This window comes from Ptychodera flava, chromosome 8 (genome assembly GCF_041260155.1).
Source record: "Ptychodera flava strain L36383 chromosome 8, AS_Pfla_20210202, whole genome shotgun sequence".
Taxonomy (NCBI): Eukaryota; Metazoa; Hemichordata; class Enteropneusta; family Ptychoderidae; genus Ptychodera; species Ptychodera flava.
Window position 1 is genome coordinate 40,551,126 of NC_091935.1, and position 21,856 is coordinate 40,572,981.

The following is a 21,856-nucleotide window of genomic DNA, read 5'->3' on the forward strand; positions in this document are numbered from 1 at the left end:
GAGTGTGTTTAAATGTCTATGACCTTGTTAAAGGTATACAGTCACCTGTAATCTAAATATGCCCATATATGGTCAAAGGGGCGTTCCTTGGTATTCGAAATGCCCATGTGAAGGCGCTGTTTTTAAAAAGCGGCCACCCGCTAAAAATCTGTGATTGGCTAGATTTTCTCATTCCATGGTAACTTTGGCAAAATTCGAACAGGTGACAGTATACCTTTAATAACTAAATGACACTACTGGGTTCCTGTGATGTCACATCAACAACAAATCATCTGTAACATGGCTTATTAACACTGTATAACATATAAACAAGGGATGGTATTTCACAAATGAAATGCAATAAATAATAGAGAAGATAAATTAAATCTCTGAAGAATGCTATGGTTTTTAAATAAATACTGCAAACAGGATATGCTTGCAAGAAAATTCAGGATATTCAAATGAAAATAAACAAGAAAACATGAATAATCCGAAATCTTCATCATTGATCATGGTTGATGGTAGTTAAAAAGACGGAGTATAAGGTGATGACAATTTATTCTCAAATATCTCTGAAATTTCTCATTATCGTTGTACACAATGTTGGTACAATAAATGCTACAGTCGTTACAAGCCATTACTACAATGTCATAGTCATTCAGTCTATACTTGCATTGCATCATTAAATGTTGAAAGTTACCATTCACTATTACAGAATCTGTACTGCAGGTAGCAATGAAAGAAAGTAAAATCTCTGACTGTAAGTAAGTATTTTCAAAATAAAATATGTGACTGTACACTGATTTTTGAAAATAAAAAACATTTCTGTTAGACTGAGGTATTGACACAAGTATTGGTTGTGTTATGGCTGGATTTCATGTCACTCTGTGATATTTGTGGAGAGAACTGATGGTTTTTCTGTGTGAATTCTCAAAGTAGCAGTATGGTACGTGAAAACCAGCCTACAAATCAGGCTATAGTGGGCAAACACATGCTAGTGTTAAATGCTTGTGTGAAATTCCATCACAAAGTTAATTTAAAATGACTACATAGCCTAAATGCTGTCTCCTTAGTTCAGATCTTTGGACCATATGATCAGCTTGGAATAGCTTTTACATATGGACATTACACTATAGTGTAAGAGTGGGTTTCATAAACCTTTGTATATGATGTACACAATTATTGCATTGTTTGGAGTACAAGTTTTGACGACATCCATCTTGAAAGGATATAAATGTACTATTCTTGAAAGATAACTAACACCGAGAGAAAAGATGGATGACATACCAAACATGATGTACTCTTCTTTATCATAACTGAATGAGATGTTTTGTAAGACAGAATAGTTTTGTTGGGGAATTATTTGTTTTAACTTTCATCTTGATGACTGACCAGAGTTCTTGAAGAGAATGACATCTGACCTATGTGTTGGTGACCTGGCTGTGACATTGGTTGACCTTTGACACCTAGCTTCCCTTCTGGATGATAGAAAGTGACTTGCTGGTTACAAATCACATGACTAGCATTGTCACTATGCTTGGGTTACTATGGCTGTGACTCTATGGCAACTCACATTACAACCACATGACAACTTGGATACTATGGCAGCAGCAATCTGTGGCTTCTTACTCTCTCCACAACCACATTACAACTTGAGTTTGATTGACTTTATAGCACACTTGTAGATTCACTTGGTAGCAGACCCTATTTACTCAACAGTGAATGGTGAACACCAATGACACGCCAAAGTAGACACAGGATATTGTAAGATGACTGTTGATATATATTCTTTCAGCGGCTCATTGATGAAACAAGATTTCCACTGTTGATGAGTTGGTCATTCACTTCTTCAGACTTTATTACTATTTTGAATACAGTTTGTACTTATTTCACTTACTGTTTTCTTTGGACTAGTTCGTTCTATAAATGTAAAGTATGAATAGAATAGACTTCCAACGACACTGAAACAAAAAAGAGAATTATATCATCCATTAGTTTCTGCTCATACAGTCTTCTCATCTTTGCATTCCATTGATGTATAGAGCAATACTCATGCATAGCTAAGACAACAGACAGCTTGGATCTTTTTCAGCAGGGTATATTCTAATGCAAACTTACTATTACAGAACTATGACTAAATCACCATACTGTACCTGCCAAATTGACTAAATCACCATACCTGCCAAATTTTTACAAAAGGTGCTTTTATACCAGAGTCATTGTAATATTTCTATTCACATTACAGGAAACGCCCCATCACCTACTTTCATAACACTAGCATCAACTAATAATACCACATCACCAAAATTCCCTGAATTAATGTGCATTGTCACTATTGGATGATAATGCTATACAACAATAGAATCAATACAAGTATAAAATTTTATGGCAGATTAAAGCAAGGGTATTACTGAAATGGAAAAGTTACAAGGGTGAGAACTTACCCTTTGTCTTACTAAGTGATATGAATATTTTAATAAAGACGTGTTGCAAGCTTCTGTTTGAAAACATAGCGTCAATGACACTTGGCTAACATTTGATTCGATGCGGCAGGCCAGAGTGAGTATACATTACTAGGAACATGCATATCAAGATTCAAGGCAATCGGACAAGCGATTTCAGAGAAAATGATTGTTTGACCAAAAATTGGAAAAATTGCCTTAAAAAATTCCACCAAAATTTGAAGACACCTCTAGGTACATGCTTACCAAGTTTCAAAGCCATCAGATGAGTTAATTCAGAGAAAATGTTTTTTTTATGCCAAAAATGCAAAAACTTTCCCCAAAAATACATATATGAAAATTACACCACAATTTTAACAATCTGACAGAAGACAACCCTAGGATCAAGAATAATAAGTTTCAAAGCAATCCACAGATAACTTTGGGAGACAATGGGTTTTTGACCAAAAATTGGAAAAATTGCCCAAAAATGCAAGTTTGAAAATTTCACCACAATTTAAACAAATCTAAGAGAAGCTAACCCTAGGATCATGCATACCAAGTTTCAAAGCAATGGGACTAGCATTTCAGAGATCAGAGAGAAAGATTTTTTACCAAAAATGTAAAAAATTGTCAAAAAATACAAACATGAAAATTTAACCACAATTTGAACGAATCTAACAGAGGCCAACCCTAGGATCATGCATACCAAGTTTCAAAGCAAAGAGATTGCACTTTCAGAGAAGAAAATCATTTTACAAAAAAAACGGGAAAAATTGTCCAAAAAATACAAATATAAAAATTTCACCACAATTTGTATAAATCAAACAAAGGCCAAGCCTAGGGTCATGCATACCAAGTTTCAAAGCAATAGGATGAACAGTTTCAGAGAAGATGTTTTTTCCCAAAACTTGAAATTGCCCCAAAAATACAACTATCAAAATCCCCCACAATTTGAATAAATCTAACTAAATTCACCATAAAGAGCCTGCATACCAAGTTTGAACCAAATCTGGCATGTGGGTATAGGGTTTTAACGATTTGCTGGATTTTCTCTTTTTACCCCATTGGCATATTTTTGACAATGACATGTTCAATCGAACAAATTCACATCTCCACCCCTGGGTGCACCTGTACACCAAATATTAAGATGGTAGGTGCAGCAGTTTTGGAGTTTTGATGTGGACAGACATTCATCAGCATATACATACATACATACATACACACTCACACTCACACAGATGCCACCAACTTGTCATATAAGCTCTCTTTGGTACATGGGGTAGATACCAGTATACCAAATGTGAGCTAACAACAAAAACGGTAAATGGTGACAACCTGTTTGGAAAAGTTCCCAACTAAGTTTAACAGAACACTGCCAACATAGAAATCAGTCACTACTAACATCAATAGGAACACAAACACATGACAGAAAGAGACCAGATGTTGGTGGAACTCCAAATGAGTAATCAACACAAGACCATGCAAAAATCATGACGCCATAGTCCCCGAAGGTAATGAAAATTTGGTTTTGAATACGTCAAAAGCTGCTACAACACAGCTTTTTCATGTGTATTTGTGATATAGGGTTTGGAGACAGTTTAATTTTCTTTTAGTCGACTGCATCCAAAGATAGGACAAGAATTGGACAGCATGTGAAATTGGTATGGACTTCATACTAGATTTAAATGTATCACCATGGAGTTATGCAAACGTATTTCATGCAGTATTATCCTTTGCTTGGAAAGCAAAAGATGGGTGTAGATCTGAATAATGATCTATGTGGGGAAAATTTGACACTGAAACTGAAGCAAATTAGTTGTCAAACTGCAATATTAGATCACACAACAAAACCCAACCTAGTACAAAGACAATACTGGCGATAGCCCATCTTGTAAAAACATTGCTATGGACAAGAAAAAATTACATTCAAGTATGTGAGATGCAACCCATGTTATCAAATTAAACAGTAAGCAAGCCACTACTGAAAACAAGTCAGTCACATCCTTCACTGTATACACATCAAAGAGTAACATACTTAAAGGACACAGTGTGACCATTCAATACTTGGTAAAACTGCATCCTTTATAACATGGCTTTCTGATAGCCATACTGAATTATATTACAATAACAAGCGATGAATTCAGACTTACACATCAATGTCAGTGGTAATTGATCGTGCATTGTCAAAAATTATTTCAATGACAGCCTTGAAAAGAATAGATGACACTTGGCTACCATTTGAACACCATCAATTGATATAAATATGATTTGTATTCACATCAAGCATATTCACTCTCATGATAGCAAACTTTTACAACAGAACATATAGGCTCTCCTAGGAGGTAAGTTTTGAATACATTTTTATGGCATGGTCAAACTAGTGATAGTTTTGTCACAATCTAGAACAAACAAAAATAAAAATATCCAATGGAAACTTTATCTTATTCTCTCCAAACCATAAGCAGAACAGTATTTGGCAATTCACATAACAACAAATATGCAAATTGAACCTATCCAATTTGATGTGCGGTTCTTGAGGTATTGTGCCAACAGATAGAAAGACAGACATTGGTATGGTGATAATACACGTGTATGACCATATGAGCTAAAAATGACAGAAATATTTTCAAAATTACAATAAAGCTCATTTCCTATGATTTGAATATATATGTACGAGAACATCTGTACAGATCTGATAAACAGATTTTACAGCAATCTCACAATTTCTTTCTGAGAAAATAGTATGGGGAAAATAGGTAAAAATCCCCTTCAGTACAAAATTGAAGATCTTGCCATAGAAAGCACATATCTACATAAACTCAATTGGAGATGACTACAAAATAAATATTAGTAGTTCCTGATTTCTACCATTTTTCAACATTTTCTCATCATTACATTTTTGGAAATTGCATTTTCATTTGAGGAATGGAGCTCTTCATCCCACAATCGTCTGTGATAAATGTCAAAACGATACATTTACTGTTTGAAGTTTCTGCAGTGGACAGACAGGCTGACATACGGACCGGATGCATAAAATGAATTCTACTATTTTTCATACAGTCAATGTTCTTTTTCAGACATATATTTACTTTCAACATTTCATCAAAAGGAATGAAGCCACTTGAACAGGAGGAGGTTGTATATTTCACAAGATCATTCACCACATACAAACATTAGTTATCACAAGCCCATAGCAATAATATTGATAATAATTAGTTAAAATGTGGTAGAAGTGAAAATACCATTGAAAATATATGTACCTTATATTTAATCCTAAGAAATTCATCAGAGAAAAGTAGTAATCACCACCAAATACCATGCCAATGTACGTCACTAAAATGTTCTGTCAAGAAAGAGACACGCATGTAATATAAAATGTGTACAAATGATTTCAATAATTGCATGCCATGAGTACAACACCATCATTATCATATCCTGATTTCCTCTGTGATAATCTTTTGACAATTACTCATGTGCACTGTTTATTTCTAAAATGTCAGCATTAAAGGGAGGGGACGGTCAGAACTCTGCTCAAAGGTTGCCAGGGACCCCTACGACAGGTGTAAACACTTTATCTAGAGTACGATGGCGATTGATGAAAGTTAAAACATGTTTGTTACCAATGAATATCATAAAATTTTAATATTGCAACTGTGTTGACGTGATGCATCTAAATATTATGCATGAAATACATTTTTTGTAAACAAGCAAGTTACACACATGCAGTTCCGACGATTACCTCCCTTTAACACTACATCCATTGAAAAAAAAAATTGATTCAATCATTTTTTTGTCTTTTGGTATTGTTATCCCTTTGGAAAACAATTTTTACATCCTAGTATTTTTCCATTTGAAAAGAAAATCTCTTCAATAACACAAATTTGCTGCAGCAAAATGTCCTAAGTAAACACTGAAGTACTATTACTCTAAAATCAAAAAATAGCAAAGAAAAGATTCCTTAACAAATGCAATGGAGAAAACTTAAATATCTTTACCTTTATACACCCCACCATTGTAGTGGTTAATGCAGAATTGTAATTGGTACACAGAACTATTGAATACATCAATACAAAGCTGAAAATAAAGATCAGAAATTATGTAGATTAACAGTGTTTATCATACACTGAAGTCCATAATGCTCTATCCTTGTGAAGTCTACCATAAATTATCAGTCATGATATTTTATGACAAAACATTGTAGATGTCATCAGTTTTGGAGTGTTTTCTAGCTACACTTGCAACATCTAAGTAGACAAAGTAAATGTAATAAACAAAATGGTTACACCTCTCCGCTCACGATGCAATTTGCCAACATAAAAATTTGAAAGATTTGAAGGACTGTAGGGAACAAGCATATTTTGGGTAGTTAAATACAGTAATAGTATGTTGAATCTTATAATCTTATCCTACGGTAATTCCATCAAAGTTCCTGTTCATTATTTGTACAAGTTTCTCAAAACATTGAGGGGTTGAGTCCCATAATTTTCTTGGTGTTCAGTGAGATGTGTTGGAAGGGTTGTGTGTGGCAACATCAAATAAATATACATACTGAATAAAGGCTGTTTTCATAAATACTTTCATATCTTTTGCATGTGGCAGAATAAAAGTACAACCCTAAATTTAATGTTTTTCCTGTCATTTCTAAAATTTGAGGCATTTGTGTATGATAAATTGGTAATAACCCAATAATAGCTGTTCCTTGTTTTGTATTTGTTGTATCAACATTCATGTCATTTCTGCTCCCTCGTACACTAGACGTTTGATGGCACTTTTAAAATGGATATCATGCAGTCAAATATAATCATATGAACAGAGAACTGAAATAGTCACATACAGACGATGGAGTATAGTAATCCATACTGAGAATGGAATATAGTAATCCATACTGAGAATGGAATATAGTTATCTACACGGAGAATGGAATATAGTTATCTATAGAGAGAAATTGAGTATAGTTATCTATATGGAGAATGGAATATAGTTTTCCATATGGAGAATGAAATATAGTTATCTATATGGAGAATGGAATATAGTTTTCCATATGGAGTATGGAATACAGTTATGCATATGGAGAATGAAATATAGTTATCCAAACAGAGAATGGAATATAGTTATCAATACAAGAATGGAATACAGTAATCTATAAGGAGAATGGAATACAGTTATCCATACGGAGAATGAAACACAGTTATCAATGTGAAGAATGGAATAAAGTTATCCATGCGGAGAATGAAATACAGTTATCAATGTGAAGAATGGAATAAAGTTATCCATGTGGAGAATGGAATATAGCTATCTATACAGAAAATGGAATATAGTTATCTGTATGGAGAATGGATTGTTCTCTATGTTTGCTATCAACTTATCTGTGAAGCATGGAATTAAGAGTTAAAATTGCATGAACAGATTTGTAAAAGAACTTTATCACCAAATACAATTATCAAATATTATACGACAGATAGGTTTTGTGAAATGTAAAATATGTATAAGTTTGTTACATGGTTTAAGTCAAACAAAACTTTGACATAAGTAGTGTTGATAGAGTTTGACATGATTACTTCTTGTGACTTTTTCATCTATATAATTATTTTTGGTAAAAAATAATAATTACAAAATAGAAAAGCTCTGCTGTCCGAATAAAAATGTTAGCATTTATTGCCTTGACAAAGTAGCCACCGGCAATACGCTTTGTGTTCAATGGTGTGATACAGAATGACAAAGTATCCGCCGGCAATACGCTTTGTGTTCAATGGTGTGATACAGAATGACAAAGTATCCGCCGGCAATACGCTTTGTGTTCAATGGTGTGATACAGAATGACAAAGATGATTTGTCTTGCAAAGTTAAATTTCTAGCAAGGAAAGATCACATTCCTTTTGAACAATACTGAGTGACAATTCCACATATAAATCTTGAGCACAGTTTGTTTTTGATTTGTGATGGTCAATGGTTTTCCATATCTTCTCTACCGCACTCGTCCGAGTATAAGCCCCCGTTCGGCAACACCACGGAGGTAGGAAGAGACTCTGAACAGCGGTAAAACTAGGGGAGGGGCTTATACTCGAGCAATCCCATGTTATCTGGCATGGATGCTTAATTTATGCTAATTTTATGCACGATTTTTTTCAACACCACTCGATCTTTCTATTGCTTTCAAAATCGACTTACACATCCAAAGAAATTGATTGTACAATCTCTGAATGGCACAGAAGTGATATTTTGGTGAAATTTCAGCGTCGAAAAAAAACCAAAACTTGAAACAAAGACGTCATGTATGTTAATCCTGATCGAGTTAACGTGAACAGGCATGCATTGCCTACACCGAAAGGCACCTCAATATTCTAGTATCAAACTGTCTACATCTTGTGAAAACAACAACATAGCTGTGAAAATTGTAATAGTCACCAGGAAAAGTCTTCACAAATGAAAGGATAATTGTTTCAAACAAAAGAAACTGCATGTTTCAAGCATGAACATCGTGGCCGTGAATGAAAACAAACAATGGCGGACGTGAGTGAGACTATTCTATTTAGGCGACGGGGGTGAGCAGGGTCAAAGAATCAAGATAGTACTGGAAAAACGTGTCATTTTCCTTATGATGCTGTCAAGGGAACTCCAGTTTCCCATTGTTTTAACATCTTTTAATAGTTTCTTTATTATCTAAAAGTAATTTTACCAAGTTAAATGACCAAATATACTCTCCTAACCTTTCTGTATTTGAGTTACACTAGGGTAGGGGCTTATACACGGATGTAATGCATTTTCTAAAATCCTCTGAAATCAGTAGGGGGGGCTTATACACGAGCAGGGGCTTATACTCGGACGAGTACGGTATTTATGACGCTTTATTTAAAACACCTACGGGTTTTCAATTAAGACCCATGTTTTCTCTTAATTAATTCTATTCTGAAAAGGAAAAGTGAAACCAACTACATGGTTTGAGTGAAAGGTTGCAATATGTAAAGATTGAGTGAAGGGTGACTGAAGTGAAAACTTACCCCATGATACATGATAATAAAAACTGTAGTAAGAAGACTGGATTGCCCCAGGCCTTGAATGACAAGGCTGTAGATATTTGACCTGTGGCCAGTGCTAATAACAATGCTGGTATCAACATAAACGCCGAGTTGTAATACAGAACACCATATTTGCCAAGATCCTACAAAGAAACATCAATATAACATGTCACACTGAAATTTATCAAAGAAACTTAAACCAAATGTATCAAAAATCAATATATTTGTAATCATATGATAGCCTCGTCAATACCAGTGAAATTGCGTGTTATCCCCTTAAATCATTACTGATAAATGTATTAGTGTAGCCAGTATTGTGGCCCCCGATGTGTTTCTACATTCTACAAATTCACAGGCATTGCCAAAACTTGCGGCTGATAATGGACTTGTGTAAACTTTGCACTCTATAATGTACTCGGTGAAGAGGATTGTGGAGTACAAAGTATATCTAGGTACATGATGGCCCAGGAGGGTCACAGTATTGCTGAAATGATTAGTAAAAATATGATTGACAGGGCTTGAAAAGTCTCTGTGCCCGACACTCATTATGAGTGAATTTTGAGTCGGAGCAAGTGAAAACAAATTCTGCCAGCCTGATGGCCTAGTGAATTTTAAATGAGGCCCCTCGGAACGCACTGCCTCTCTCTAACTCTTTGAGTTTACCACTTTCAATATGACCAACCATTAAAATTGCTCTGATCTGCTTGGATGCAAAATAGCAAAATATTGATGTCTTTGCATGCCGTTATATTCTGTCTTCTCATGAAATCACAAACACAAGCAATACGGTGATAAACGACTGTGGATTTTGATGTGACCTTCAATTAAAATGCCTTCAATATGCACAACATCACGTCATCAGGTTGTACATCAACTGGTTGCTATTTCAACTTTGCGACCCCAAAATTCAAATGCATTTTTTAAATAGTTTCGTGTAATGAACAACAAAACATGTTTTGTCGTTCATTGGAGTTGGGAGATGTATAATTTGACAAAAGTATGAGTCTCTTGCAATATTTTCTTGGAGAGTGCCTGTGTCTGAAAACTCTGCACATGAGCATGCCATGGAGAAACAACACAACCTCTCTGAACCATGTGACCGTACAGATGGTTTTTCTGATGATCAGTTAGTGCTCAGGTCAACACATCAGCGTTATGACGCATCTAAATGCATACTAATTACCAACCAAAATTGGAGGGCCATGGCTTTGGTACCAGGAAAACAAAATGTTTTGAAAGATTTGCCTCAAGTATTTGACAATTGCCAAGCCTACAGGAAAGCGGAACACGTTCTTTAATGATATGACGTTTGGCGTATTACAGGCCAGCATGAGATCATTACACATCTATATACTGAGGCAGGGCTCGAAATTAGCGGTAGTCCCGCGTCCACAGACTACCAACTTTTCCCTTGGGCTACCAAAGTCCATGAAATGGTAGCCCACACGGACTACCAAAGCCTGGGACATGAAATTACTTAGTGGGCTCGACATGATATTGATCGCTCTGAGATGACCTATGCTCGGTCCGACAGTTCACCCGGCTTGACACAGAAAGGCCAGACTATGACTTTGTTATGCAAATTAAAATGCGACAGTGCAGTCGAATTTGTTGCGACAAACTTTCAATAAAATATCATTATCTGAACTTATATGTACTTTGATGACAGGCTCGGGAAATGATGGCCAATGAAAATTCATTTTCATCGTTATTTAATCACAATGTAGCAATCACAATTATTATACACAAAATTATTCAAACTGGAAAGAAAAAAACTGTCGGGCCATCCACAAATCACGCTTTCCGAAGTGTACCAGATCATCCCATGATAGTGTACTATGGTGGAGAAATATAGCCAATTGCGACAAAAGTATTAGGAACATGACTGTACGAAGTTGTTATCCTGAAATTTTTAGCCATGTTATGTTTACACGTGCTGAGTGAAAAGTTGTCAAGGCGAACATCAAAATTGTATGTAAGTTCTATGTATGTGTTAGGTCGTCAAACTTTGAGGCGTCACCGTGTCCACTACACATGCTACCGTTCTCCTATGGCTATGATCTGCAGGCATTGATGTCAAACGGCTAGAAAAATCACTTCCTGGATAGAATCATGCAAAATAAATCTCTCATTGTCTAGATTATAAATAAAAATATCGTATCCTTTACAAAAAAACCTCTTTATTAATGCATGGGCTACCAAACCTTGTCGCTGGGCTACCAACTTCAGAAAATGGTAGCCCAAGGGACTACCAGGGAAAAACGTTAATTTCGAGCCCTGTAAGGCAAGACTCATCCCAATCGTCAGTTACCATGGCTAATGGTCATCTCTGATACCAAAATAGGACTGGCTATGTGAAGTTAAATGACGACAATGACATAAATATGGTAGACTGGCCAAAGTGGCCTGGCTTTTCTCAGCAGCAGTCAGTGGCTAGCCAAGCGTGTGGGCAACAGCATTCACCCCATGACCTATAAAGCACCAGCCTACCACATGGTATGACTCTCTGCTGAAGTTCATTCCTTCAAGTTATTCCATTTTGATATTCATATGCCCAAAGACTTGGAACAAGTCTATAAATATCAGGATCTGTTCACTACCATGTGTACGCTCGCTAAACACGGAAAACCGATGACGGACATGCAAGTTCAATGTGAACTACATTACCAAACTTGGAGTACATTGTATAGCCCATATTAAGTTGGAACTGGCAATGCTTGACAGTGTGAAGCAACTACAAAGTATTTTGCATATACCAGTTCAATTTTAATCGGGATTCAAATTCAAATGTCAACAATAACAATATCTTCACACAAACTCAATATGTTGATAAGACGAAAACTAAGTATTTTAAGAAGCTGCATGACAGCATGTTACACAAGATATTGTTTTTGATACACAGAACAAGGACGCAAAATAAATCAGTCAGTTACAGCTACTGTTTCTTTACAATGACATGAATAAAACCATACACATTTACTCCTAAAATCAATTGAAATTCAGGGCAAGTGAATTTTTCTCCAGGACAAGTGAAATTGAAAATTCACTTGCCCTATGGCAAGTGAGTTTCTAAAAAAAATTTTCAAGCCCTGATTGATTGATTTCTAATATGAAAAATACCGTCAAGGACAGCGTGCTCACATTCGGTTTGAATTGGTCCATTCAAGAAATATTTAAACCAGGAAAAAAAAAATGACAAAAGCAAATAAGGTCTCCAACTTAGTTACTGGAGGTCATCTTTAGGAACATGCATATCAACTTCTATAGCAATGGGACAAGCAGATCGTAAATACATAAGCAAATGTCCACAACAAAAAATAGACAGAGAAGGCTTGATAAATAGAAAAGGTGGGAGTGGGATAAAAAAATGTACAAGGGATATGGTAAAAAGTAATGCTACCTCTTCAATCTCCTAGACCCTACCCCCTCCTGAATATCATATGTTCCATCCCTTGGTATTACATAACGCCAGACGACAGGAAATGTATTGAACAACCTTGGGGAGTTTTTAATTAATGCAATGAGTGTTATCATTCTAATGTAAACAGCACTTAAGTTAGTTACAGATAGTGAAATGCCTTCCAATGTGGGCAGTGATTACAACATCTGGAATTATCCTGGATCCAAATTTCTCATCAGTTCTTGTATGTCTTACATAGAAAAGTTGCAAAAATTGGTCCACAATGAAAAAATTCACCTCAGCTTTGTTTTCTGGATCAAATTTTCTTACAAATTGATACCAAATATGACAAAATTATGTTCACAGCCTTCGAAACTGTCTCACAACATATCCTGGGTTGGTGTAGGTCATTTAAGGTCACAAACTGAGAAAATTACCTAAAATATACAAATTTGGGGGTTTCCCAACACTTTGAGCAGAAAAGTTATCTAATAACATCCCTCGGGGCTTTATACCAAATTACAAAGCTATCAAACAAGTAATTTTGAGAACAAGTTTTCTTGACCAAAAATGACAATATTTTCTTAAACATAGGGCCAAAGTCCCTGAAGCTACTATAGACATGGATACAAAATTAAGTATTTCCTTACTGTATGAAATTATCTCACTAAGGTCATCCTACGGACAAGTAAACTAAATATTAAAGCTGTCTGACCAGCGGTTTTGAAAGAACAAGCAACTCAACAGTTGACAGAGCTCTGTTGAGTTATGTAGAGAATAACCTTTTGTGACACATGTATTGATGAAGAAGGTGGATATCTTTGATTAACATTGTGAGTTCTGTTTAATAAGTTGAGACTGTACATACTCAGAGAAAGCACACTGAAGAGACAAAGGTTTGAAACTTAAGAAGTTCAAGGTCATCAAAAGTATTATAAGGAATCATGTTACACTTTCATTGCACTGTTTACACAGATTGCATAATTGCTATAAATAGCACATGAGGAATCTTTATACAGCCCAGCTTTACCATAAAAACCCTATCACTTTGACCACTCTTTTAATTGACCACTCTATTTTTTTCCTCAAAAAGTAATTTTATTTTATCCTTACCAAGTCAACCATAAATGGAAATTAGAACTTTCTCTATCTCTATCTCTATCTCTATCTCTATTGACTATTTTGAGCAATTTCTTTTAGATAACATACAGGGCACAATAAATGACGGTTCAGAATATGTCAAAGTTGGGATTCAGGAAAGTTGCCTTTACATGTTTTAATCCTCAAAGATGGTAAGCATTTCACTATGAACTGTCAAAAAAAGTTGAACTTTCTGATAATTCTACACTAAAATTATTTTGGCTTTGATGATTTCCTAATTAATTCAATTATTTAAAATCATATTAATTATTTTTTTCTGGGTGAATTGATAGGGTTTATACAGTACAAGAATTACATACAATGTAAGTCAAATTTTGACCAAAAATGACAAAAAATTCCTTAAAAATACAGATTTGCATATTTCATCACAATTTGAACAAGTCTAAGTTGGGTTACCCCTAGGGACCTGTATACCAAATAACAAAGCTGTCTGACTAGCGGTTATGAAGAAGAAGATTTTTTACCAAAAACACCTTTTTTGGCATTAATTTGCCTATTTTCAACAATATCAAAAAATTAAAAAAAATAGTTTCTCAAAATTGTATTTTAATCTACACAACAAATATCAAATCAGTAAGTACTGCGGTTCTCAAGATATTTGAGTGGACGGACGCCTCACAAACGGACATACATACATACATACATACATACATACATACATACAGACTGACGACGGACGCCGGACGGATACCCATCCCAATAGCTTCTATAGACTATAGTCTACGGTAGCTAAAAATACAAATTCGTATATTTCAGGACAATTTCCACATATCTAACTATTGTCATGTCTGTACGTCTGTGTACCAAATATAAAAGCTGTCTGTCCAGGGGTTTTAAAAAGAAAATACTGTATAAGATTTTTTGACAAAAAATGACAAAATTGCTCAAAACTTGTAATTTTCCTAATTTTGTCATAATTTCAACAAATTAGAAGAGTAACATCCTCGCAAAGATCTAACCCAAATTTGAGAGCCATTGGGCTGGCGGTTTCAGAGAAGAAGAATTTTTACTGAAAATGAGAAAAATCACCAAAAATTCAGCAAAAATACAAAATTAAGGATGTCTTCACAATATTCATAAAACTGTATAAGGTTCACCTAAGGTACTTGCACACAAATTTTCAAATCAATCAAAACAGCGGTTCTCGAGATATTAATTCTTGACCATTTTCACATTTTGTAAGCTCATTTGCATAATTTTGGCAATGCAGACTTCATTTGAACAAAATCCCATCTATAGCCCAGGATGCATCCACACACCAAATACCAAGCTGAAATGTGCAGCGGTTTGCGTGTTTTTGATGTTGACGGACATACTGTACGTACATACATACATACATACATACATACATACATACATACATACATACATACATACACACATACATACAGACGCCATCGACTTCAGCTTATACGATAAACTCACATTGGTATAACCAATGTGAGCTAAAAACATTAGTTCAGTTACAGTGGACATACCTGAAACAAGGTCAATAACAAGCAGTATGAATAACAGGGAAAAGCATTTATCAAGGTTTATTATCTGTGACTGGATGTCTGTGATCAACCACTGCACAGTTCTTCCTGTCCATTGAAGAATCAATACAAATATCAATGTTCAATAGCATTTTATCTATGTCACAACAATTAAAAACTATCTACTGTTGATTGACCAATCAGAGTGCTCAATTCAGGGTGTTTTATTTACTCATAAAGCCTTGGTCACCAAATTCCAGAAACGAATGACAGCGCCGTAGTAAAGTACTGTCCAATCAAAAGTGAACATGTCATATTCTGTAGACATCTGGTACATTTTAATATTCAAATTTGGTAACACAGCGGAAACCAGCTGCAACACAAAATCTGCTGTGCCCTAGGGCATTTATATAATGTGCCCTAGGGCATTTATAGGATGTTCCATTACATTGGAAGGCTATTTCACAAATAAAAGTTTAATTCATATCCTAAACATGTTACATTGACAAAGGGGACGGTCGACGTAAACAGATTGAAAACGAAAATATATCAGTTAGGGGCGATAGTTTTTAAGTCGGATAAAACCCTCGTACTCGGGCTCTTCTGGTATATAAAGTCCAACCCTACGATAAAATGTCTTGGCCTGCGGCCTCGACATTTTATCGTTGGGTTGGACTTTATATACCAGAAGGGCCCTCGTACTCGGGCTTTATCCTATACTTAAATTATCTGTCAGCAGGGCTCGAAAATTTTTTTAAAATTTCACTTGCCATAGGGCAAGTGAATTTTCAATTTCACTTGTCCGGAAGAAAAATTCACTTGCCCTGAATTTCAGATGATTTAAGGAGTAAATATGTATTGTTTTATTCATGTCATTGTAAAGAAACAGTAGCTGTAACTTACTGATAAATTTGTGTCCTTAGTCTGTGTATCAAAAATAATATCTTATGTAACGTATACATGCACAGTGTTTCAGCCAGCTTTTGCTAGCATGGGGACAAAGTGACCCATAGTAGGTCTTAATGGGGACAAATTAAATTTTGGGGGACATGTAATGTACTTCAATAAAACAACACCGGTACATTGTCATTGTGTGTCATCATGACCTGGTACCTTGTGTTAAATAGGCAAGTCAGGTAGGTGTGCACCAAGGGTAAGTATATAATAGGCCACCGGTGTTATGTCAATTGTGCCCATGTAAAACTTTCAGTATCATTTAGTTTACTGCTACCACGTGGTATGTGCATAAACTGCAGGGTTCCCCTAAGTCACCAAAATGATTAGCCAACTCATTAGCCAAATCAAAACTCTTGTAGCCACTTTGAGCAACTTTTAAACAGTTTATGATCTCAAGTGTAGCAACAGCTTTCTCGGCATTCAGGAGTTCCTAATTTACAAATCAAGATGTTTTGTATGTTGTTCATGATAGTTTTTACATTAAACAAATATTTGTTTAGTTTTTATTACATTAATTATCTGTGTTTTTATGACATTGAAGGGATTGAAATACTTATTCATTTCTAGTGGTAAACTTTTGCCACAAGAAATAATTAGGTAGCAATTCTAAACATAGGGCCAAAGTCCCTGAAGCTACTATAGACATGGATACAAAATTAAATATTTCCTGACTGTATGAAATTATCTCACTAAGGTCATCCTAGGGACACGTAAACCAAATATTAAAGCTGTCTGACCAGTGGTTTTGAAAAAAACAAGCGACTCAACAGTTGACAGAGCTCTGCTGTGTTATGTAGAGAATAACCTTTGTGACACATGTATTGATGAAGAAGGTGGATATCTTTGATAGCTCATTTCAGGATGGCCTGACCAAAATGGAAAAAATTCCGTAAAAATAGAGATTTGCATATTTCATCAGACTATATTAGTCTATAATAGCAAATAAACGAGAGTTATTTACATTCTAATTAAAGTAAACAAGACTTGCTTAAATCAAGATTTACGTCATAATAAAACAGCATATCTGTCAGGTTATAAAGAATCTTGAGCTGGTTATAATCTTTTAATATCAGTATTTTCATCCTATTAACCAAGCACATTTTAACTTTCAAATTAACATTGTAAGTAAGTTCTGTTGAATAAGTTGAGACTGTATGTACTCAGAGAAAGCACACTGAAGAGACAAATGTTTGTAACTTAAGAAGTTCAAGGTCATCAAAAGCATTATAAGGAATCATGTTACACTTTCATTGCACTGTTTACACAGATTGCATAATTGCTATAAATAGCACGAGGAATCTTACAGCCCAGCTTTACCATAAAAACCCTATCACTTTGACCACTCTTTTAATTGACCACTCTATTTTTTTCCTCAAAAAGTAATCTTATTTTATCCTTACCAAGTCAACCATAAATGAAAATTAGAACTTTCTCTATCTCTATTTATTTGACCACCCTATCATGACAAACTATTATGAGCAATTTCTTTTAGATAACATAAATGGTGGTTCAGAATATATCAAAGTTGGGATTCAGGAAAGTTGCCTTTACATGTTTTAATCCTCCAAGATGGTAAGCATTTCACTATGAACTGTCAAAAAAAGTTGAACTTTCTGATAATTCCACACTAAAATTATTTTGGCTTTGATGATTTCCTAATTAATTCAATTATTTAAAATCATATTAATTATTTTTTTCTGGGTGAATTGATAGGGTTTATACAGTACAAGAATTACATACAATGTAAGTCAAATTTTGACCAAAAATGACAAAAAAATTCCTTAAAAATACACATTTGCATATTTCATCACAATTTGAACAAATCTAAGTTGGGTTATCCTTAGGGACCTGTATACCAAATAACAAAGCTGTCTGCCCAGCGGTTATGAAGAAGAAGATATTTTTACCAAAAACACCTTTTTTGGCATTAATTTGCCTATTTTCAAAGTCCCTGAAGCTACTATAGACATGGATACAAAATTAAATATTTCCTGACTGTATGAAATTATCTCACTAAGGTCATCCTAGAGACCTGTAAACCAAATATTAAAGCTGTCTGACAAGTGGTTTTGAAAAAACAAGCGACTCAACAGTTGACAGAGCTCTGCTGTGTTATGGAGAGAATAACCTTTTGTGACATATGTATTGATGAAGAAGGTGGATATCTTTGATAGCTCATTTCAGGATGGCCTGACCAAAAATGGAAAAAAATTCCGTAAAAATACAGATTTGGATATTTCATCAGACTATATTAGTCTATAATAGCAAATAAACGAGAGTTAATTACATTCTAATTAAAGTAAACAAGACTTGCTTAAATCAAGATTTACGTCATAAAAACAGCATATCTGTCAGGTTATAAAGAATCTTGAGCTGGTTATCTTAATCTGTATTTTCATCCTATTAACCCTTTCAGGCCTGACTTTCTGGTAACTTACCAGAGCTACCCTATATATATAGGGGTTTAGGCCCAAAAGGGTTAACCAAGCACATTTTAACTTTCAAATTAACATTGTAAGTAAGTTCTGTTGAATAAGTTGAGACTGTACGTACTCAGAGAAAGCACACTGAAGAGACAAATGTTTGAAACTTAAGAAGTTCAAGGTCATCAAAAGCATTATAAGGAATCATGTTACACTTTCATTGCACTGTTTACACAGATTGCATAATTGCTATAAATAGCACATGAGGAATCTTACAGCCCAGCTTCACCATAAAAACCCTATCACTTTGACCACTCTTTTAATTGACCACTCTATTTTTTCCTCAAAAAGTAATCTTATTTTATCCTTACCAAGTCAACCATAAGTGGAAATTAGAACTTTCTCTATCTCTATTTATTTGACCACCCTATCATGACAAACTATTATGAGCAATTTCTTTTAGATAACATAAATGGTGGTTCAGAATATATCAAAGTTGGGATTCAGGAAAGTTGCCTTTACATGTTTTAATCCTCAATTCACTATGAACTGTCAAAAAAAGTTGAACTTTCTGATAATTCCACACTAAAATTATTTTGGCTTTGATGATTTCCTATTAATTCAATTATTTAAAATCATATTAATTATTTTTTCTGGGTGAATTGATAGGGTTTATACAGTACAAGAATTACATACAATGTAAGTCAAACTTTGACCAAAAATGACAAAAAAATTCCTTAAAAATACACATTTGCATATTTCATCAAAATTTGAACAAATCTAAGTTGGGTTATCCCTAGGGACCTGTATACTAAATAACAAAGCTGTCTGACCAGCGGTTATGAAGAAGAAGATTTTTTACCAAAAACACCTTTTTTGGCATTAATTTGCCTATTTTCAACAATATCAAAAAATTAAAAAAAATAGTTTCTCAAAATCATATTTTTCATCTACACAACAAATATCAAATCAGTAAGTACTGCGGTTCTCAAGATATTTGAGTGGACGGACGCCTCACAAACGGACATACATACATACATACATACATACATACATACATACATACATACATACATACATACATACAGACTGACGCCGGACGGATACCCATCCCAATAGCTTCTATAGACTATAGTCTATAGTAGCTAAAAATCAGGTAGCGATGTGAAGTGTATATTACCACAGATACAGAATACTTCTGCAGCATTGAGTCAGTGTTCACAGTATGACAACTTATCATACATATACACTACAAGCTCCTTATGTGGTTTTGTTAGCCACACAAATACAAATTTCTATGCAGAAGAAAGCATTGGTAGCATTGTGACAGTGTTGATACATGTATTGTGGTGTTGTGTCATTGTTGTGATCAAGCAGGTCAATAGCATCTTCAGCATAAGTAATTTTCTTGAGACAAAAAGGGTCAGGTCAAAATCCTTTAAAACAAGACACAATGATATTGTTCAATTCATTTCCCAATGTTTTAAAGAGTAGTAATAGTTTTAATGATAATGATAACATTGTAGCCCAGGAACATTTTCATTTGATATTTTGATATCATCAAGAAATATCTGGTGATGTTCACTATTACATCATTAAACTGGAGGAATCTGCAGAAATATTAATGTGATGCTTTGAAATGGATATGCTTACTGCAACTACTGTTGACAATTTCCTTTGCCATAACTGTTAATAAAATTTAATTTAAAACTGGCAGTCAAGCTAAATGCCATTAAATTGGAAAGCAATAAATTACCTTTTATCATAAGATTGTACCTATTACACCTCCCTAGGTGGTTTCTTTTTCACCATAATTGTGTACTTAAGGGTCTTCATCATGACATCACATAAGATGACCCAGATTTGACCTTTCAGAAAACCTCAAGTTTTTCTCCTTTTCCCTTGTATTCTGACTCTGTTTGTGAAATTTTCCTTTAAAATAATGGTTTTTACTGTCAAACTGAGTAATTGCAGGCCAAATTTTGATTCAAGCAATGTAGGTAAAACTTGGACTAAAAAGGACGTCAGTACGCGAGACTCACACAGGCAAAGCCAAGCCTCAGTGTATTCACGGTCGCTATATGTCCATGATGTATTGTAGTCCATGAGGGACTGAGAGGGACCCTGATTGCAGTATTGAACAGCAACAATGTTTGCTTCACGTACCAGGGAATTTGTAACTTTGTAGAAAGGAGAGTAAATTGTTCAATACATTGCAACTTTGTAGGAAGGAGGGTAAATTGTTTCAACACCTTACAACATTTTATTGTAAAGCTGTAGTTTTCTATTGAGGAGGCATCGTGACATGATTTCATGAGAAGAAAAAAACATAAAAGCGTGCAAAGACGTCAATATTTTGCCATTTTGTAACCAAGCAGAACAGAGCTATTTTATCAGCCGGCCATATCGAAAGGGTACCCTCAAAGAACTAGAGAGAGTGGCAGCGCATACGTACAGTGGCCTCATTGAAATTCACTTGTCCGTCGGGCTGGGAGAATGTTGTTTTCACTTGCCCGGACTCAAAATTCACTTGTCACGGGCGTCGGGCGGCGAGAATTTTCTAGCCCTGCTGTCAAACTGACACAGAAAACATTGAAGAGTTCATTCCTCTTCATAAAATTTTAGTTCGAGACTCACCTTGGAATCTAATTTCTTCTTTGTATAAACACCATTGGCAGCAGTACAAATGTTATTGATAGTTATAAATGTATATCCCATTGCATCAAAGGCAAGGTCATCCCTATCATGCAAAAACAAAAAACAAAATGTGCAATATGTTTTATGTTTTAGGAGATGAATTATTGACCAAATGTCTGTGTCACTCAAAAGTTCACTGTTCACAGGTGAAACTGAAACAGCAGAATTAATACTTTTCACATTCAAATTCCAAACCATCAACAGAAGATGAATATGACACATACATGTACACAAATAGGCCATCAGTGAAAAGTCATTAAAATATCACCGTCTTTGCACAAAAAATCGGTGAAAATTATGTTTT

General features: G+C 34.8%; 1 protein-coding gene across 4 annotated transcripts in view; it reads right to left on the minus strand.

Moving 5' to 3' along the window:
- Positions 1–413: 413 nt before the first annotated feature.
- The window catches only part of LOC139139346 (solute carrier family 35 member D2-like protein), a 36,534-nt gene continuing 15,091 nt past the window's right edge, over positions 414–21,856 (minus strand). For 2 of the 4 annotated variants that reach the window (XM_070708224.1, XM_070708222.1), the window contains 5 exons: positions 21,493–21,595; positions 9,422–9,582; positions 6,419–6,497; positions 5,684–5,766; positions 1,653–1,940 (listed from right to left, as the gene is read on the minus strand). In XM_070708224.1, the coding sequence (XP_070564325.1) occupies positions 1,829–1,940; positions 5,684–5,766; positions 6,419–6,497; positions 9,422–9,582; positions 21,493–21,595 (538 nt within the window). In that variant the 3' untranslated portion in view covers positions 1,653–1,828. Of the gene's footprint in view, positions 1,458–1,652; positions 1,941–5,683; positions 5,767–6,418; positions 6,498–9,421; positions 9,583–21,492; positions 21,596–21,856 lie in introns of those variants that run through there. The other 2 variants (XM_070708225.1, XM_070708223.1) reach the window with 2 other exon arrangements.